This window comes from Cherax quadricarinatus, chromosome 39, assembly GCF_038502225.1.
Source record: "Cherax quadricarinatus isolate ZL_2023a chromosome 39, ASM3850222v1, whole genome shotgun sequence".
Taxonomy (NCBI): domain Eukaryota; kingdom Metazoa; phylum Arthropoda; class Malacostraca; order Decapoda; family Parastacidae; genus Cherax; species Cherax quadricarinatus.
This window is the reverse complement of record NC_091330.1, coordinates 2,026,446-2,047,405: the sequence shown is the minus strand read 5'-3', so window position 1 is coordinate 2,047,405 and position 20,960 is coordinate 2,026,446. Positions and strand designations below refer to the sequence as shown.

The following is a 20,960-nucleotide window of genomic DNA, read 5'->3' as shown; positions in this document are numbered from 1 at the left end:
GGGGTGAAACATCTGGGAATCCAGAGGTGATCAGGTTCAGTAAATCAAACCTATGTGCTAAACCCACAAGGGTCATACAAGGTGATCAGGTTCAGTCCAAGGAATAAGAGCATCAAGGCACACATCCTACCCTCTTCAAACAGGCTGTTTAAGCAAGGCTTAGTGCATTGTATTTTTTCCGTACATGTTATTATGCAGACCCATATTAGACATATGAGCTTTAATGGTAAATGTAGTATTGTAAATTTTACTAAGTCAATTACATTTGTTTGTTATCGTGTTAATTTGTATAATTATCATCATTTTATGCTTATAGTAATTTTTCATACCAGATTATATACATCGAGAGGCGTATATATACTGAGAGCTCACTTGAATATCTATTATAGGGATTAAAGTACGTATTCCTGATTGGTAGGGAACAGATTATATGCAGTTAAAATAACCCTTATGTAGTCGATAGGATTTAAGCCCCAGTAACCAACCAATCAAAATGTTAAAAAAATCACTTGACTGAAGTTTATTTACAGGAGTGTGCATTACTGCACTCTTGGTGGTGCTGGTAGGGTGTCGCCTTCGTGGGGTACGACGTAGACTACGTCGACACAGAGGCACCCGCTCTCCCTACGCTCACGATGCTGACTACCTCGTCAATGGCATGTACCTGTAGGCCATCACACCACCTCATCTGCAGAAGGCCGGCATATCCCCTCGCCTGCAGGAAGCTGACACACCCTCTCGCCTGCAGGAAGCCGGCACATCTCCTCGCCTGCAGGAGGCTGGCACATCCCCTCGCCTGCAGAAGGCCGGCACATCCCTTCGCCTGCAGGAGGCCGGCACATCCCCTCGCCTGCAGGAGGCTGGCACATCCCCTCACCTGCAGTAGAGCCACACACACACACACACACACACACCAGCTTGTACAAGTCACCTGGGACAAGACACACCTGAGGACTTGGTATAAACTTACTCTGCTTCCAGAAAGCAGTCTTATATCAGCCTTGTGGAGGGTAGAATGTCAGCAACAACGAAAGAACATTTACAGAATAAAACGGTATACAGTATTTTTTATTAAAACACAAAATTAAATACAAAATCTTACGGGAAGAAAAAAAAGATTGATAGGGGAAAAAAAGCCTATGAACATAAAGCGTATTAACTAACCTGAAGTGCCCTTATTTGGGAACCAGTGGTAGGTGTGTCATAAGTATATAAAATTATACACATTGTAGGAGATATAAAGCTTCTACACGTAGTGCTGTATGGCTCTTATGGGTTTAGCATTTAGTTATGATTATAATAATAAAGCTTCTCCACAACACACGGAAGTCGCAAGAGAAACAGTAATAAATCCAAGTTATGGTTTATAGGCTGTTTTTACAGCCATTAAATCATTTGCTGCTCTTATATATATTAAACAGACAATGAAAGGTTGTCTCATTACTTTGAGTATTGCCATTTATTAGATTGAACAATATCGCTTGAACAATATGGCAATACGTAATAAAATTACACATTCTTGCTTGTTTCTAGTTACAAATGCATATTTGTTATTTACACACATGCATCTTTCAACAAACCGGCTGTATCCCACCAAGGACATACATACATACATCTTTTCTTTCTTTCAACAAATCAGCTGTGTCCCACCGAAGCAGGGTGGCCCAAAAAGAAAAACAAACGTTTCTCTTTTTAACCTTAGTAATGTATACAAGAGAAGGGGTTACAAGTCCCTCACTCCTGGCATTTTAGTTGACTCTTACGACACGCATGGCTTACGGAGGAAGAATTCTGTTTCACTTCCCCATGGAGATAAGAGGAAATAAACAAGAACAAGAACTAGTAAGAAAATAGAAGAAAACCCAGAGGGGTGTGTATATATATGCTTGTACATCCAAGTGTAGTGTGACCTAAGTGCAAGTAGAAGTGGCAAGATGTACCTGAAATCTTGCATGTTTATGAGAGATAAAAAAAAGACACCAGCAATCCTACCATCATGTAAAACAATTACAGGTCTCCGTTTTACACTCACCTGGCAGGACGGAAGTACCTCCCTGGGTGGTTGCTGTCTATCAACCTACTACATACATATATATATATATATATATATATATATATATATATAGTATACATGTATATATAATGTGCTGAATAGGTAAAACTTGCGATTTTGGCTTAAATGACAATGCTCTTCTTGCCGAATAAGGTAAGCGAAAATTTGTGGATGCAATAATTTCACAAAAATCATTCAGAACCTTACGAAAAAAATATATTTCAATGTGTTTGTTTCATATTAAATTATTGTAAACTTATCCAAAATATATTTACAGTGGACCCCCGGTTAATGATATTTTTTTCATTCCAGAAGTATGTTCAGGTGCCGGTACTGACCGAATTTGTTCCCATAAGGAATATTGTGAAGTAGATCAGTCCATTTCAGACCCCCAAACATACACGTACAAACGCACTTACATAAATACACTTACATAATTGGTCGCATTGGGAGGTGATCGTTAAGCGGGGGTCCACTGCAGTTGTGTATTTGGCTAAATTAAATTGCGCTTGTTATAATAAGGTTATGTAAATTTTCAAAGGTTCTTTTAGTACAAAATTATTAATTTATACATTAATATAAATGAAAAAATATATCTTTAAATGTATAAGAGAAAATTTTAGAAAGGACTTAATTTTAAACGAGTTCTTGCTAATTGACCACTTTTACCTATTCGGCACAACATATATACGTATGCATGTTATTTGTGACCTTATATAATGAAATTGACTTACAAGGTGATGAAATGTAAAAACTTAACAGTAGAATCTGGTGTTTACATATTTCTTGTTTAATATTTCTTCCGTATCTTTACCTTTTTTTTTTGTTTGGTACCAAGCAATAGTGAGAGAGAAGGCTAGAATTAGTTGATCATTTTTGTTTTGTTCTGTGAAAATTAAAATTTGTAATAAAATTAAAGTGAAACTTGATAATTTAAGGGCACATTTCTGGTTTCGTTTCCTTCAAGCATCCTCATCCTAAGTTCTGCTATGTGTTAAAAATAATGTGGCCTTCCTATTGTTTGTTGGCAAAGGAACAATATGTGACTTGCTGGGCCAATCTTGTCTATTATTTGAGGTACACTTATTAATAATGATTGCAGTTACCTTTCATTATTATTTCATAAAAGGTACTAAACATTACTACATTTCAGCCTGTCATATAGTAAGCTATAGTTTAAAGTATCACAACCTGGCTATTAATTCTGAATTATATGCAAGTTATATAATTAACTAACAAGAAATATCAAGCATATACTATACGTAAAGCTGAGTGAAATAAGTAATATGACTGGATTAATGTAGCTGCAGGTGGGAACAAAGCTAGATGCTAAACAATAGTGTGTGGACCTGAGTCACTGATGATGCAAGTAATAGTGGTACATGGAGGGATTACAAAACTTGACCCTAAACATTGGTGTGTGGGACCTGCATTACTGCTGCTGTAGGTGATGGTGGTACACTGACCTTCAGAACAGATGATGGGATTACAAGACTAGATGCTGGTCATTGGTGTGTGGGACCAAGATACAAGAGTGTGTAAGTAAAAGTCAATCTCCTGGGTTGAGACAGGATCATAATCCTTGTTATAACCTTCGGTAGGATGATAATCCTGCTTCACTATTGATGATGAGCTGAAGGAAAGTGCCTTCATGCCGGTGAGGGATTCTTGATCTAAGGAAATGGACCTGTTCTTTCTTTGGATCAAACCTGACTACCCTCCATTCTCCCAGGCGCTGTATGACCCCTATGGATTTAATTTTCCCCACTCCTCAATAAATGTAGTAATAATACTGGTGATATGGGTGTTTATATGTGACGAATAACTGGGCTGCACATAGTGTAAAATAGTATCTTCCAGATGGCTAAGGTCGGAAGTGATGTGCAGGTCACATTACCTTGACTGGGAAGATTTAGATAACTCATAGCATGCACCGCCACACTTCGCAGACTTAACAAGTGCAATTTGTTTGAGCTAGCAACATAATATATTCATAATTTCTGTGAGCTACAATGTACTTACAGTGTTGTGTGTATAATGCGCCTTGGAGAGTGGATGACCTCTGTGATACTGGTCACTACATCCCACTTATTCCCCATTTACAGCATGTTGTCTAGGCTTCTCAGTGGAGTCTCAGAGCCTTGCTGTATATCTTTTGGTGCAGTTGTGCGTATATTTAGTTGGTAGAGGAAGTAGCTTTCGTTGATGTTTGATGGGGAAATATGAATGTAACACCAGTCTGATGTGAGAGAAAGCACTGAATTATGCTCATGCATTATGATTATTATTATTATTGGCAATAGTTTACGATCGTTAATTGGTCGATTTCAGTCTTAGTTTGAATTGTAAAGTATTTAGTTGATTTTTCAGTTAAGATGGTATTTTGAGTGCAAATGGTAAAAAAAGGAACCAAACTTAATGAAAGCCAAGCTTAACCTAAAATAAGATATGGTAACCACTGTCATGGTACCATTGCAACTTTGCTTACATTGGGCTGACACGACAAAACTCATAACTAATATTATGTTGACTGCCTCAAACCTGATGCCCAACCAAGATTTATGTACAGCAAGTCCTCAGTTAAGGTCATTCCTTTCAACAGGGTATGTTACAACAATGAGAAAAAAATTTATTCCCAGCTGGGGCCACTGTGTGGAGTTTGCACATTCTTCCCCTTGTCTACGTGGGTTTTCTTCGAGTACTCTGGTTTCCTCCTACATCCCAAAGATGTGCACATTAGGTTAATTGGCATGTTTACATTGTCCCAGTATGAGTGAGTGTGCCCTCCCATATTTGTTAATGCTTGTTTTTGAAATGCATGGTGGTAGTAAGTACTCCTTACAATTTTTGCTTTGCAGCCATTTATTTCTTGATTTAACCCTGTTGCAAGGAGTGCTAAAGGTGCACTGTGTACCCTTGATGCTTACATCAATTAGCCTATGGTAAAATTGGTTTTCTTATACATCATTTCACTTAAAGTCGCAGTTTCCAAGACCCTATCAACGTCATTAAATGAGGACTTACTGTTGTTAGCTGTTATCTTCCCACTTAACAATTTGCACATTAAATATTTAATCCACGATGTACATAGGATAAATGAATTGTAAATTGTTAATACCCAAGTTCTGCTGAGTAGTAGACCATTAACATTTATTATTATGTTATCTAGTAGTATAACACAACTTCTTCTTCTGCTATTATGTTTTAATCTTGATTCTGTATAAGGATAATTTATCCAGAGTTTGCCATTCATCCATCTTAATCTGAAAAGTATAATAAAATTCAATCCAGGCATTATAAATATCCTTTAACTATTAAATAACAAATGCATAGTATAATTATAGATTCCTGTAAAAAAAAGTAGGTAGATTAGTGATTGATAGCTATTTTTGCTTCACTTTATAGGTTATTCATTAAAAGCTAATCTATCTTAAAGTTATATCGACATGGTAAAATGTAGCATGACACATGCTACAGTAAAATGAACAAAAAGAGATATCTATTGAGTTTAGAGGGCTCATAGTGTTTGGTGAAAATGTTTAATTGAAATTATGAAATACCGATTGGTTTGTGTAATGGAGATAGCCTTAATTCGTGCATATTGGAAAGAAGTGTATTTATGAGTCAATTTTGATTCAAGGATTAGGCCTTTTTTTAATACATTATACATGTATATAACTTAACCTAAGTAACCCAAACAAAACAAAAAGTAATCCAATCTTAACAAATAAAACTCAGCTATTAATTAATTATTGATCATTCATACTTGTTTTTACTTTTCTTACAGTGCATGTTTACCATATCCACTGATGTCAGTGAATTATGACACAAAATATCAATTTATAAGCATGTATTACACTCAGGAGACATTACTTGGATGTTGGTACAGTAGTATTAAAACTGTTCACCTGTCTGGATGGGCTAACAGGTTGCTAATATTTCTGCCCCCCTTCCCCCCCTCCATATAAAAATGAAAATAAAGGGTTAATTCACTAGAGCCCCTAAACTCAATATTTGCCCACAAAGCTAGTACTGTATAAAGAAGGTGCAGGTTAGGTTTAGTCATTTCAGTTTAATTCTTAGTAATTGCAAAGATTTTAATGTCTACCTGTGCTTTTCCTGACTGGTTTTGAGGGCTCTTCTACCCCACAGCCTGGCATAAGGCCATGCTTCCCTGTTGTTTGCCTGGTCAACCAGGCTGTTTGTGCTAATGGCTCATAGACCCATACATGTGTATCTATGACATCCTGGCTGACTGCTAGGACTGTTAAGCATTTAGACTCCTAGAATTATTAAGGCCTTCACTTAGGATCATTAAGGCCTAACAACTGAAATGATCATTAATTACACAATGTAACTAGTGATTAAAATAGTTAAGGATCAAAATATACCCCATGTACATTATTATTGAGAAATTCATCTTTCGATGTATACTTTTGTGTAGGGTACCAGCTAATCAGTATTTGCCCTTAATATGCATACCTCTGAGCACATCTGAGACTGCTCGAGTCTTCAGCCGTCAATTATGAAACACTAGTTACAAAACCACATGCAGTATGACAGTGGCACAGATACATATCTAACCTGTTGTAAGGTATTCTTTCTGTTTTCTCAGCAAAACTGTATCAGCAACAACAAAAAATATACTTATATACACTAGGCTATGCTAGTCAAGGGCAAGATTACAATGTATCACATAGCTATTGATTTCACATATATGCTATATCTGCATAAACCATATCCATATTAAAACAGACAGACACATTTGCAAGGCCTTGTACATTCCCAGGTTTTAGTGATTTATCTTGCTAATGCTTTGTATGATACTTTATATAAAATCTAGGAAAGTATATATATTACATATCATAATTTTCACATTCTGGATGGATTTTTAACTTCCATTAATGAAAACTTCACTGGCATGCAATAATTATTTTGACTGGTTTCTTCTGGTAAAATACAATGTTAAATGACTCATGTGTTTAGCACCTGTGAACTTTCTAATTATTATGGGATGAAGAATGAAGATTGGACTATTTGCTCGACAGTGATGGGCACAGGTGACAGCATTCATGAATTGGAGGAATAATCTTGATTTCATGACAGTGAATATGACATCAGATCAGTGATAATAACTTCCATGGCAGTGACCAAGATTTTAAGAATCATAGACTTTCATTTACACCAGACAATTCATGTGCATTGTATGAAAAAGAAATTGACGATGTATCTACCTGCCTTTGATCATTATTTTCTTAATTAGTGTCTATATGATAAATAACTGTAACCAAAGATTGCTGACCTGGTACTGTTAGATTGAATGCTACTCTAAAACAAAACTTATATGCCTGTTTATTGGAAAGTAAAAGGGGCACACTCTTCTGATAAATTTATGAGAATTGTATATTGAAATGATTACTTCTTCCTAATGATCCCATTTGCAATTCAGTGCCTTGTTCATGGTGTAAAACTGTATGAATTAAGAATTCCATTCATTAGTTAAGAGGTATGAGTAGAGGAAATAGGAAGGAAGACAAGTTGCTCATTGCTTTACTAAAAGCAATACCACAGCCACATTTATCTTGAACAGGGCAAAGTTCATTCAGTATTGCATTTTCTTAATAAAAGTTGACATTAAGTAAAATGTAGTTTATTAAAACATGCACATTAGAAAAAATATACAATGTTGATACTGAAGTCAAAAATCTTTGTAGTGACTTCCATAAATATATTTTTTATTATTCAGATATATTATTAATACATATTGGGAAAACAGTATAAGCTTGCTGACAGGAAAATTTCTCAGTAAAGCTCTCTAATGCCCCCCCCCCAAAAATATTTCTTGACTATTGAGACTCAGGAATAAGTATGGCTAATGTTGTATCTGCAGCATTAAAGCTAATATGATATGCCCTCCGGCTACTAGTAAATGACATATGAGTATTGAAAATACAGTTATCTAAATATCTATTGATGAAAAGTATATGAGAGCAAATCATTATTGAGAAACAGTGAACTGTGATGATAGACTTGTAGACATACTAGATCTATTTGGGATCAATTATTAGAATTTGCATTGCTTAGCTTAAGTCATATTTTCAGGCTTATAATGTACTCTTGGAAATGTTGTTACATTTTTAACCTTTGCTTACCTATTTGGTTTGTTTATCAGTATGATTTAGGTGTACTAGATGACACTTACGGTGCATTAACTTTCACATTACTAGTAATGTTCTCACTAAAAAAAAACTCGTTTGCACAGAAATTCCACTGTATCTTCAAGAATTTGTGCATCAAGAGGGTTCTGTTTCAAACTTCTTTGCACCATAAATGTTCATTTACACATTTGTTAAGGATAATATTCCTGGGTACATTTTGGTGAAAAATTTGTCATCATCTATATTAGGAACTAAACATAACTCACCAATCACTACACTTCTTCACATTTAATGTTGTGAATATTATGTTATCAAAACATTATTTTCTAAATACATATTTACAATATAACTAATAAATTGATCTAAGTTGCATCTTGGATTGGATAACATTCTGGATTGGATAATTTCAATACATTGGCAACAGCTGATTATGTTCATTCATCATTATTCTGCCCATGAGGAGCAGGACTCAAGTGAAGCTTCCAATCCTAGTGGTACCTAGTCACCATTTCATTACTGTGCATTATTAGTCAATACAAACCTATGCTGTTAAAACTTAAAATCTATGGAGGGAAACTGTACTCTTGAGTTATGTTGACTCCCTTTTCCCTATACTAAATGAGGCACTGGTTGGCCTCGTATACATAACTGTTATTGCATATGTAAGTTACATTTTGTAAGCTGGGTGACAATAGCATTAACCATCATGATTTTTGGGTTGGCCTTCAGTTCATCATAGCAAGGAGGGTGGAAGTGATATTTGTAGTGAAGATGCTTGATTGCCTCTACCACCATTAAGTCATCTTGCTGGTGTTATGTAGTTGGTCTAAGTGGTGGTGTCCATAGTTCACTAATAATGCCACTACTCAACTTTCTTGCTCCTCCTGTTGCAGATGTTGTAATATGTTTGCTTGTTTTACTGTGATTTTAAAGAGTTCTAGGGCACTGTGGACTCACCCTGGCTGTAGTTTGTCCAGTTCTCATGACTGTGTAAATATGTTAAATAATAAATTCTGGACAAGGTGATGGTATTTTGCTGACCTAGTGTTCCCTAGCCATGATGCATTTCCATGGCAGATGAAACTCTGGACCAGACAAGCAAGTAATTCAAGGAAGAAGCATGCATTGCATGTGAATAAATCATTCCCCTTTCTCACTGTTTAAAAAATTACATTATTCAATGAACCAGACAGGGTAGGTGGTACCGAAAGACCTTAATACCAATGTTAGAAATGTATGGCGGACTTTCCAAATGTGTAGCTTTATCAATCCAATTTAGAGCATGGGAGAATACGGAATAAGATTGAATGGAGGTTAGCTGTCAGCACATGAGTTGCCTGCTTGTTTTGCATGTTGTGGGGTAGAATTGGTATAGCAAGGAAACCTGATATGGTAGATACAGGCATGGGAAGGTGAACATAGGTACTGGAATGTGGACAGGCATTAAAAGGTTAGCACAGTCATGAGGTGGATTCAGGTGTGGAAAGGTGAAGACATAAGAATGTGGACACAGATTAGGAAAGGTGAACATAGGTGTGGAAAGGTGAACACAGGTATGAGAATGTAAATGTGCTAAGGTACACACAGGAGTGGGAATGTCACTAAATGGACAGAAATTTGATTGACAGTTGATAATTGGCCCAGTGTTGCAAAAGGTTATTGGCGATGTCCCTGTGAATGGACAGGTCTTGATAGCTAGTTGTGGTGTGATCTTAGACAGCAACATCATGGAGTGTTTCTACAACACTACACAATGTTTCCACCTCTTCTGAAGTGATAAGTTTGAGGAAGTAATGAAACAAAAGTGGACCGGTGCTGTTCTTTATTAACAAACTGGGGAAGTATGTTACATTAACTGCCGCATTCAGACGGCCACCAACACAAAGGCACATTATATTAATATATTACATTTCATATATTAATTTGTACGAGAAAGAAATGCATGTCAGTTCAGGTGATAAGGAGAAAAGAAGAGGAAGGAAGGTGAGACGAGGAAAACACTCATTATAAAAAAGTTTGCAAAAAATATATATTTTTGATATAGATATATATAAAATCGCAGGTGTAAAAAAGTAACCGCCTACCAAAAGCTTTTCCCGCCTATTTATTTTTCCCATCAAAACTCTGTTGGACAAGAAAATAAATGCGTAGCACTCCAGACTATCCTATGGAATATTTCAGATTAATGTACACTATGATCAGGTGAGGATGCAGTGCTCTGCATGAGGACAAATCTCACATCACAACCAAGGCGGAAATGTGTTGTGCACCTATCAATTACTGGAAACACATAGGCACACACACACATTTTGACTATTCACAGTCAAGTGTTCTGCCCAAAGACACAACCTTAATTAAAGCAATGGAAGCCCTGGAGTCATCTGCTCAGAATAATGGTTGAAAGTTTTCTCGTGAGGGGTCTGCTTCTCTGACTAGCAAAGATAAAGGGGGTTGAGAGAGGAAACCTGTCCAATACACTCACCCACAAAAGGTGACCAGTTTAACACATTTACCCATAAGAGGTGACCATCCTGCATTACTTGCTTCTCATAATGCAAATTGAAACAAAGGTCAAGGATTACATAAACACATTCCAATTGTGAGAAATCAGGCAATTAAGTGTTCTCTCCCAAACAAGGTGCATTTCCATCCATCCTTTTTCTAGGGCAAGTCACTAAAACAACTGGAATATTCATGAAACTGGGTCTTTTATTTTCTGGCATCGTAGCCAAATGACAGTACACCATCAATACACTTTGTGACTCACCTCTAGTAGATAACAAGACAGCTGAGTGTGGCCATATTTTCTCTCAACAGGACTGAGGAAAGTGGATACAGCAGAAGCGATCCTTCAAAATAGACAGCCACTTCCATGAGGTAAAACAAACACAGTTCCACCACTATTAATCTTTTAAAGGACGACAAAAATTATAAAAAGTTTGCCCCTGGAGAAAGAGCAGGAGTGGTAACTTTCCTCACAAGTTCCTTAACTACTGGTGTGGCCAGCAGCATCCCTAAAATGAGGGATTAAGCCCACCCAAAGAGGGATGCCACCATTCAGGCACTGCTAGGCCGAGGTCAGTGAGGCGGCCACTAACCTACTGGGGATTTAGTAAAAAGTAAGTCTGTATATAACATCTGTTAACAACAAAAACACACTTACAGTACTTTCCTAAGATTGCTTTGTCAATATATTAACATGATATAATGTGAAATATAAGCATGCTTATTATTTTTCAATAGAACATTGTCAATAAAAATTATATAAAAGGTTAAAATCTCTGTAGTAATAATTATATATACAGCATATTTATCAAATTATTAATATATAAAATATAAAAAGGGAAAGTGTTGTCAGTAAGTGAAGAGCATAAAAGCCTTCACTGTTGGTGAACTAGTAGCAATTAAGGTAAACTTAAGACAATTCCTAAGGCACTTAATGGACGGATACCCTAAAAGGGCCTCACCTAGCTGCAGCTGTTGCTATTGTTATGACTGGTCTCCAGGGTAGTGTATTTTTTGTGAACCGTGTAATTCTGTAAATACAAAAATTATGATGTGTTTCGTTTTTATCACCAGAATCAATTTCATTATGTGTCTTTGCTTGAGCCAGGCAGAACAGCAGCAAGAGCAGCAAGTGATGAAAAAATGTAGAGGCGCTAGTTGCGCTTGGAGGAGTTGATGAGGTACTTGCAGCAATGTGTGAGGAGGTGTTTCTCTGTTGGTCCTCCAGTGTCCGGCCCAGCTACCTCACGGGTGTAGATGTCCATGCCATACTGACCCTCCTCAGGAAAGCTCAAAGTGAAGGTCACCACATCATCAGTGACTCTGTGACTCACATATTTGCTGAGCCGTTTCTCCTCAGAACCGTTTTTGTGAAGTGTCGCCATAAAGTCTGTGAGAGGCCGCGTCATGCGGAACTGGAGCTCTAGGTCACGGCCGGCAAAGACCAAAGCATCCTGATGGGTGACAGGCTCCAGACCAAAAAGTCTGGTAGCTTTGGCAGGACCCCACTCTCCTGAGGCACAGTCTGGCAAGGGAACCATCACTGTCTGCAGGTCTTCGCACACAATCTTGAACTTGCACACACTCTTGAACTTCATAGGCTCTCCGGTGAGGTATTCCCTTGGAGTGACAGCATTAGCAAAGATGTCAAGCAGTAGTGCTCCTGAACAGGGTGCATGTACTCGGAATGCCACCAGTTGACCCACCACAGACTGAGGGAGCACACAAAGGTTGTTATAAGAGAGAGAGAACAGGTAGGAGAGAGAGGCACAGGCGAATGTGGAGAGAAAATATATGTGAGCAAGAGGAATGTATGTATGTATGTATGTGTGTGTGTGTGTGTGTGTGTGTGTGTGTGTGTGTGTGTGTGTGTGTGTGTGTGTGTGTGTGTGTGTGTGTGTGTGTGTGAGTGTGTGTGTGAGTGTGTGTGTGAGTGTGTGTGTGAGTGTGTGTGTGAGTGTGAGTGTGAGTGTGAGTGTGTGTGTGAGTGTGTGTGTGAGTGTGTGTGAGTGTGTGAGTGTGTGTGAGAGTGTGTGAGAGTGTGTGAGAGTGTGTGTGAGAGTGTGAGAGTGTGAGAGTGTGTGAGTGTGTGAGTGTGTGTGTGTGTGTGTGTGTGTGTGTGTGTGTGTGTGTGTGTGTGTGTGTGTGTGTGTGTGTGTGTGTGTGTGTGTGTGTGTGCGCATGTGTGTGTGTGCAAAAAAACATAAAATATTATAAATTATGCTAGTTAGTGCTTCATTTACATATTTTTCACTTGGTTTTTACCAAATAAAAAAGAGGAAAGGTGATAGGGAAGGCCCTCTGAACTCTTGGTCTGCCTTTCTAAAGAGGTGCAGGTGGTGAACCCTGGAAAGAACCAGTAAAGAGGAATGAACAAAGCATTTGGGGAGCAGAGCTCTGCTAAAAGACATTATGGTATAAACCTTGGTAATAAATACTGACAAGTTGGTTTAGAAAAACACGCAAGTAAAACACTAGGACATCTTTATTAGAAAACGTTTCGGTCCTGGGACCTTGATCACTTCTAACATACAGAGGTTGAAAGACAGTATATATCAGCAACACAGGAGTCACATGATCTCATCGTCTACCCACCCTCATCCCAATATGGCATGCTTCAGGTCCCCATGCGTTACTCACACCTCACTCTCCGGGTACATATACTGTCTTTCAACCTCTGTATGTTAGAAGTGATCAAGGTCCCAGGATCGAAATGTTTTCTAATAAATATGTCCTAGTGTTTGCTTACGTGTTTTTCTAAACCAAAAGACATTATACAAGGAATGAGCAAAATGCATTTACGGCATTGTACTTAATATTAATTTGGCAACAAAATATAGAGGTAGAAGTAAATTATTAAAATGGAATAAGTCTTTTTTTTTTTTTCAAGAAATATGCAAGGAATGATAAGAGGAAAAATGTGCAGGATTCATTGTAATAAGTGGGGGGTGGAGGAGGAGGAGCCAGTCAAATACTAAGAAAGAGGAGCACTGCAAGGGAGCTAGGTGCCCACAGAGGGTAAGAGCAAGAACACCTGTGACCTAACCTGATTCCTCCTTTTTCTTCTTCTCCCTCTTCCCCTTTCCTCTTTCCTTTTTCTCCTTTGAGTTGTCTTTCTTCTGCCCTGTGTATCTGTTCCTTCTTGATTTTTTCATTTATTCCTCCCCCCTTGGTGTTCTTGCTCTTACTCTCTCTGGGCACCTAGCTCCCTTGCAGTGCTCCTCTTTCTTAGTATTTGACTGGCTCCTCCTCTTTTTACTGCCTCCCCCACTACTACTTCCTTCCCCCTCCACTACTACTACTACCACCACCTCCTGCCTATATATACCCTTCCTACTCTCCTTTTCGTTAGTGTGACTTTGTAAATGACCCAAGTCGGACCGAAACGTCATCGTAATCTCCTCTCTTCTATGTGCAGGTTATTTGAGTTTTATTATCTTTTCATAATAAATAACTGGCTAGGAGGAATATGCATTTAAGTAAATATATTAGTAGAAGATGCAAAAATCTTGTGCAGCATAGCAAATCAAGAAAAGTAAAAAATTCCACAGGAAAATTTTGATTAATTTAGTAAATGGAGTGACAGTTGATGGAACTTAATGTTATTAAAATGCCACATGATAGAAACAAATGAAATTCAAGAGAAAAGGCTGGTAAAAAAAATTTGTGTGATTAAATCTTAATGTCATCTAACAGAAAAAGACCTTACATTGATTAAAATATAAATTAAAACCTGAAAAGAATAGTGATGAGAGTTTCTTGTATTATTTTGGAAGACTTCAAAATAACCTAAAATGTGTTGTACAGTGGAACCCCGGTTATCAGCCGTAATCCATTCCAGAAGGTTGGCCGAAATCTGAAATGGCCTAAAACTGAATCAATATTTCCCATAAGAAATAATGTACAGTGGTACCTCGAGTTACGAGCTTAATTCCTTCCAGAAGGCTGTTCGAGTGTTGATACCGAACAAATTTGTTCCAATAAGGAATAATGTAAATTAGATTAGTCCATTTCAGACCCCCAAAAATACACTTAAAAAAGCACTTACAAAAATACACTTACATAAATGTTCGAGTTGGGAGCTATTCGAAAATATAGTTTTACATACACAAAACAATGAAAAAGAAATACAGCAGTAATTTTAATGATAAATTAATATTACATACCTTTATTGAAGACTCTTGTTGGCATATGGAAAAAGGCGAGGAGAGGAGGAGGACTGATTATTGTTTGGAAGGGGAATGCCCCTCCCTAAGGACTTCATGTATCAAAGCCCTTTCTGAGGCTACTTCCCTTCTTTGTCTTATACTGGCACTAGGACCACCTTAAAAGTCACTGTACCCCTGTCGCAGAAAAAAAATCTATCCAGAGAGGTCTGTTTCTGGCATCTCTTTGAGATTTGCCTGAAGTGGGACAAGGTTTTGTCACTAAACATGTTGCAGACACAGCTTGCAACAGCTTTGTTAGGGTGACAATTCTATGCTAAACTTCGCAACTCACGCCACTTTGCACACGTCCTTAATCAATGAAGAAATAAATCACTTTTTTTCAGTGTTCCTGTATGAAACTAGTGATCTAGTGCAGTTAGCCTCACAAACACACTGTTTTCTCTTATCCAAGGACCTCAGGGCAAAAATGGGAGGACATGTTCAGAGCGGTAATTATTTTATGTAGCTACTGGCCATAAACACTCGTCATATAATGAGATATTTTATTCATTCTAGAGTATATATCATGTTTCTATGAGTAAGTTTATTTAGGTTTACCCACATACAGTTACACAGATCATCATACATAGCAGATATACATAGTTACATAGATTATCATACATAGCAGCATATGTGTAGAGAACCTAGGATAACCCAAAAAAGTCAGACAGAGTGACTTATTTCCATTGTATTTCTATGTTGTTTATATTGTTTATTATGAGTTCTTCCTTGAATTTTATCATGTTTCTCACCGTCACTGGCTTCTTGGACCTCTTGGGGAGGGTCGATGGTGCTCGTGCAAGCAGCAGATCCCAGGGCAACTTGCTGCTGTTTGCAATGGCTGTCTACCGAGGAGAGACAGGCACCTAGCAACATCTGTTGTTGGGGCAATGGATGAATTCCCTGCTATGTTTGTTAACTGCTCATTACTCTGTAATTTGTCTATGATTGTAATCATGTGATAACGTGTTTATCATTCATTACCTTTGAAACTTGTCATGATTTTGACCAGCTCTACCTGGAGCTCATTACCTTTGTAAATTCTCATGATTAATGTGTTATGATTCATTACCTTTGCAATTATTCATGAGTGTGACCAGCTCTACCTGGAGCTCATTACCTTTGTAACTTGGTCATGATTATGACCAGATCTAGTTCATTACCTTTGTAACTTGCTCAGCTATCAAAACTTTGGAGTCCAGTCCCTGGACCAATTATGTACCTCTGTAATCTTTTGACTACTGCCCACAGGATGGGTATGGGGTGCATAATAAACATATTAAACTAAACTTTACCAAAGGGCTGGTACTCTGAACTTTCTTTGGCCCCATGATGGCTTATTTTACAGTTGTCATCAACAAAAAACACCAGAAACAATGGATAAGCCGCGTTCAGTATACAAATTTTTTCGTTCCTGAATGCTGTTCGAGTGCCGATACCAAACGAATTTGTTCCCATAAGGAATAATGTAAATCAGATTAATCCGTTTCAGACCCCCAAAAATACACATACAAAAGCACTTACATAAATACACTTACATAATTGTTCAAGTTTTGAGCTGTTCGTATCCCGAGGTACCACTGTACAGTACAGTGGACCCCCGCTTAACGATCACCTCCCAATGCGACCAATTATGTAAGTGTATTTATTTAAGTGAGTTTGTACGTGTATGTTTGGGGGTCTGAAATGGACTAATCTACTTCACAATATTCCTTATGGGAACAAATTTGGTCCGTACTCGCACCTGAACATACTTCTGGAATGAAAAAATGTCGTTAACCGGGGGTCCACTGTATTCCTAATCCAACAAGAGAGATGCGTAGACCGAGTGTGATATGCGTGAGGAAGAGCGTCGCCGGTCAGTGGTGACGCGTCTCATACAGCCCATATCTGAGAGCATGGCCGATATCTTGAGCAAAATTTCGCCGATAAAAGTGCTAGATCCTAGGTAGTAGGTTGGTAGACAGCAGCCACCCAGGGAGGTACTACCGTCCTGCCAAGTGAGTGTAAAACGAAAGCCTGTAATTGTTTTACATGATGGTAGGATTGCTGGTGTCCATTTTTCTGTCTCATGAACATGCAAGATTTCAGGTACGTCTTGCTACTTCTACTTACACTTAGGTAACACTACACATACATGTACAAGCATATATATACACACACCCCTCTGGGTTTTCTTCTATTTTGTTTCTAGTTCTTGTTCTTGTTTATTTCTTCTTATCTCCATGGGGAAGTGGAACAGAATTCTTCCTCCGTAAGCCATGCGTGTTGTAAGAGGCGACTAAAATGCCGGGAGCAAGGGGCTAGTAACCCCTTCTGCTGTATATATTACTAAATGTAAAAGGAGAAACTTTTGTTTTTCCTTTTGGGCCACCCCGCCTCGGTGGGATACGACCGGTGTGTTGAAAGAAAGAAAGAAAAGTGCTAGATTTCTGAATCAGCCGATTTCTGTGACGGCCTATAACCAAGGTTCCACTGTATATTGATTATGAAATGTTGAAAACAAAGAATAATAAATAACAGTGCTATGGCATTTATAATTTACAACTTAGCCTCAAATCTGAGATGAAACTACAGCAGATTAACATTTTGGCCCAACTGGGACCCATCTGTGGAAAGTGCCAGCAACATGTCATAAATCTCTGGCAGATTGAGACCTGTCCCACCCAACCAAAAGATTATCACTGATCTTTTGCACTTCACCAGGTGAACACTGCTAGCCTATCTCACCCTACCAGATGAAGATTAATGACTTGGCCCAATGCACCAGGTGATTGGTAACTACCTAACCTCCAACTTATTAGTGGTATGATCCCTTATCATCTACTAGTCCAGACATAAGTGTACCAGCTGGTGATTCCTGCTACTGCCACCTACTGATTAAAATAATCACCCATCCCCAACTAGTCTTTTCAACAAGAACAGGGGTGATTAGTGGTGGACTTGCCTGCATGACAAAGCGCTTCAGAGAGACAGTGTCATAGTGGTCCTTGTCGGAGTCATAGAGCTTGAGATTGTAGTGGAAGATGAGAGAAGACTGCATGTGTCCAGGCATTCCAATTCTTATAGTGGCAGCTCCTACAATACACCAGTACCATAAGATGAGTTTTATTCAGTAATAAATCTACAAATGATTCTACAGACAATAGTATAAACTTGTACAATGATCTGAAGGGACATAGAAATTGTGGGCATACATAAATATAGTACATTATTGTAAACATATGAATTCACAACCAAACACAATGTTCTGAACCCTTGTTAGTTTGACTTCAGGCCAGGATGAAGAACCAATGATGCAGTAATAAAAATGCTCAGCTTGATTTATTCCTCTCTTTAAAAAAATGAATACTATTTAATATGCCTCTTTATCTAAAAAAAAAAAATCCTTTGATACAGTTGACCACAACATTCTGCTAAATTAGGACACTATGGAATCTAGTATGCTTTCTTGTACATAAAATCTTACCTTAGTGGCAGATACCAATGTGTGACCATTAACAACTACTTCAGTAACCTTATTAATCAATTTAGGGATTCCACAGGGCCCTCTGCTATTTCTCATGTACATCAACGACCTTTCTAACTTTTTTGCAGGACCGTCAACCAATTCTGTCTGCAGATTTTTTAATGCTAAACAATAGAGCTAATGTCAAACCTGGAAAAATATCAAGTGATATCTCTGGTGATATCTCTGGTAATTAACAAACTCACACTTACTGCTGATTAGACATTCTACATAATATTTCGGAACAAAGCTCAAAATACAGGTAGACAGAAAAACAGACACACACAGGTAGACAGAAAGACAGGCACACAGGTAGACATAAAGACACACACAGGTAGACAGAAAGACACACAGAGATACAGACAGACACAGATATACAGGCAGACAGATACAGACAGGTTTATGTGCAAATAGAGAGTTCAAGAGTAAGAGCCTTTCTTGCCACAATCTCCTGTGCAAGATTCAGACTTCATCTTAGGGGCCATGGTAAAATTTACTGTCCAGTTAGTTCAGTTAATACAGTATGATGCTGCAGATAGGGCAGGGTTACTCAAACTGATGCTGCCTGCATGACGCATTGCCGCCACGAGTATTGTCAAATATTGTACAGTGGTGTGCATCAGCCGGCCCAGCCCAGCTGCCAGATGCACGATCGTAAGTCGAGTGGACGTATGTCGAGCAGGTTGTAAGTCGGATGGTAGGTGTATTCATATGAGCATATGGTGTTATTACCTTCAGAAAAAGATTCTATACCGTTTCAGAAGAAAAAATAATTTTTTTTTTAAAAAGTGGACACTGAGTGCAATATTTATTTCAGTGGTCTGGACAGTGAAAGAGTTAACATGCATAAAATTCACTCATACTTCTGTGCATACTACATATACAGAACAATCAATTCTAATATCAATCCTGCTCTGCAACTCTTTCTCGATAGCTGCAACAGAACTCATAGACATATTACCAGACACAAAAATCTCTATGATATTCCATGTGTCCAACTCAACCTATGCAAAAACTCAATGTGCATAAAAGGACCTAAGATCCGGAACTCTCTGCCTGAAGATTCCATAGGCTGCCTGTCTTCCAGCCACCTCAAAGCAACTGTTAAAAAACACCTCCTTACCTTAATGTGATCCTGACAGCCATTCATTATGCTGAACAAATCCTGAAACCTGTCTCTCATCCAACATTGTCCCTGTTCTTGTTCCATCCTTACTCAACTCTCATTTATTACTAGAAAGGCATTAGTTCCTTGTATCAATTCATGTACACAGTTTGCTTCATGTATCTTCCGTAAGGATTTTTATCAAATTACTGAATCTTTCTTCTTTCTTTCAGTGCACTGGCTGTATCCCACAGAAGCAGGGTGGCCCAAAAAGAAAATCAAAAGTTTCTCTTTTTAACTTTAGTAATGTATACAGGAGAAGGGGTTACTAGCCCTTTGCTCCCGGCATTTTAGTCGCTTCTTACAACACGCATGGCTCACAGAGGAAGAATTCTGCTCCACTTCCCCATGGAGATAAGAGGAAATAAACAAGAACAAGAACTAGAAAGAAAATAGAAGAAAACCCAGTGGGGTGTGTAAATATATGCTTGTACATATATGTGTAGGAGCAAGGGGCTAGTAACCCCTTCTCCTGTATATATTACTAAATGTAAAAGGAGAAACTTTCGTTTTTCCTTTTGGCCCATCCTGCCTCGGTGGGATACGGCTGGTGTGTTGAAAGAAAGAAAACATATACGTGTAGTGAGACCTAAGTGTAAGTAGAAGTAGCAAGATGTACCTTAAATCTTACATGTTTATGAGACAGAAAAAAGCACACCAGCAATCCTACCATCATGTAAAACAATTACAGGCTTTCATTTTGCACTCACTTGGCAGGATGGTAGTACTTCCCTGCGCAGTTGCTGTCTACCAGCCTACTATCTGGGACATGTCAATTACCCTAAATATACTTCTACAGACATACACCCCACCCACATACACTAACCCACCTGTGGAGTCTGTGTACATAACAGCCTTGGTGTGCTCATCGGGGAAGTAAAGGCCATAGCGGAAGAAGAGGGAGCGCACAAAGGGGAGCTCCTCAAACTCGTGGAGGCTGATGGCTGCCTTCAGCAGCTGCCACTCAGCCTGCAGTGGGAAGAACTCGTAGATAAACTCCTTTGGGTCTGTCAAGAAGTAGTGGTCATCGTACTCATACCTGCGAGGAAGAGGATAGGGGTGAGAACATGGAGAAGGTAGGGGTGAGAGTTGGAAAGAGTGGAAGTGGTGATTGAGAATGCAAGGTGTGTATGTGTGGGGGTGACACAGCAGAGGTAAGAGTGCAGGGATGTATGATGTTACCATGGTTATTTAATATATTTATACAGCTGCTGGGGTTGTCATAGAAGTGACTACTATAGCACTGTCATCTAAAAAGTTACTGTATATCCAATTTGTAGGTTAGTTGTGAAATATACAACAAAAATTATTTCATTCTACAAGAGTTGGAAGATATGATCTACCATATGGACACACACATACC

At 38.3% G+C, this 20,960-nt stretch overlaps 2 protein-coding genes across 3 annotated transcripts in view; one reads left to right on the top strand and one right to left on the bottom strand.

The window, feature by feature from the left end:
- LOC128696271 (uncharacterized) overlaps positions 1 to 9,235 on the top strand; it is a 121,964-nt gene extending 112,729 nt beyond the window's left edge. For both annotated transcript variants that reach the window (XM_070092265.1, XM_070092266.1), the window contains exon 13: positions 531 to 9,235. In XM_070092265.1, the coding sequence (XP_069948366.1) occupies positions 531 to 670 (140 nt within the window). In that variant the 3' untranslated portion in view covers positions 671 to 9,235. The remainder of the gene's footprint in view (positions 1 to 530) is intronic.
- A 783-nt stretch (positions 9,236 to 10,018) lies between these two features.
- Positions 10,019 to 20,960, bottom strand: part of Hil (peptidase hillarin) — a 114,471-nt gene continuing 103,529 nt past the window's right edge. The window contains exons 10-12 of the mRNA XM_070092264.1: positions 20,428 to 20,636; positions 17,872 to 18,002; positions 10,019 to 12,428 (exon numbers count right to left, since the gene is read on the bottom strand). Coding sequence (XP_069948365.1) covers positions 11,871 to 12,428; positions 17,872 to 18,002; positions 20,428 to 20,636 — 898 coding nt within the window. The 3' untranslated portion in view covers positions 10,019 to 11,870. The remainder of the gene's footprint in view (positions 12,429 to 17,871; positions 18,003 to 20,427; positions 20,637 to 20,960) is intronic.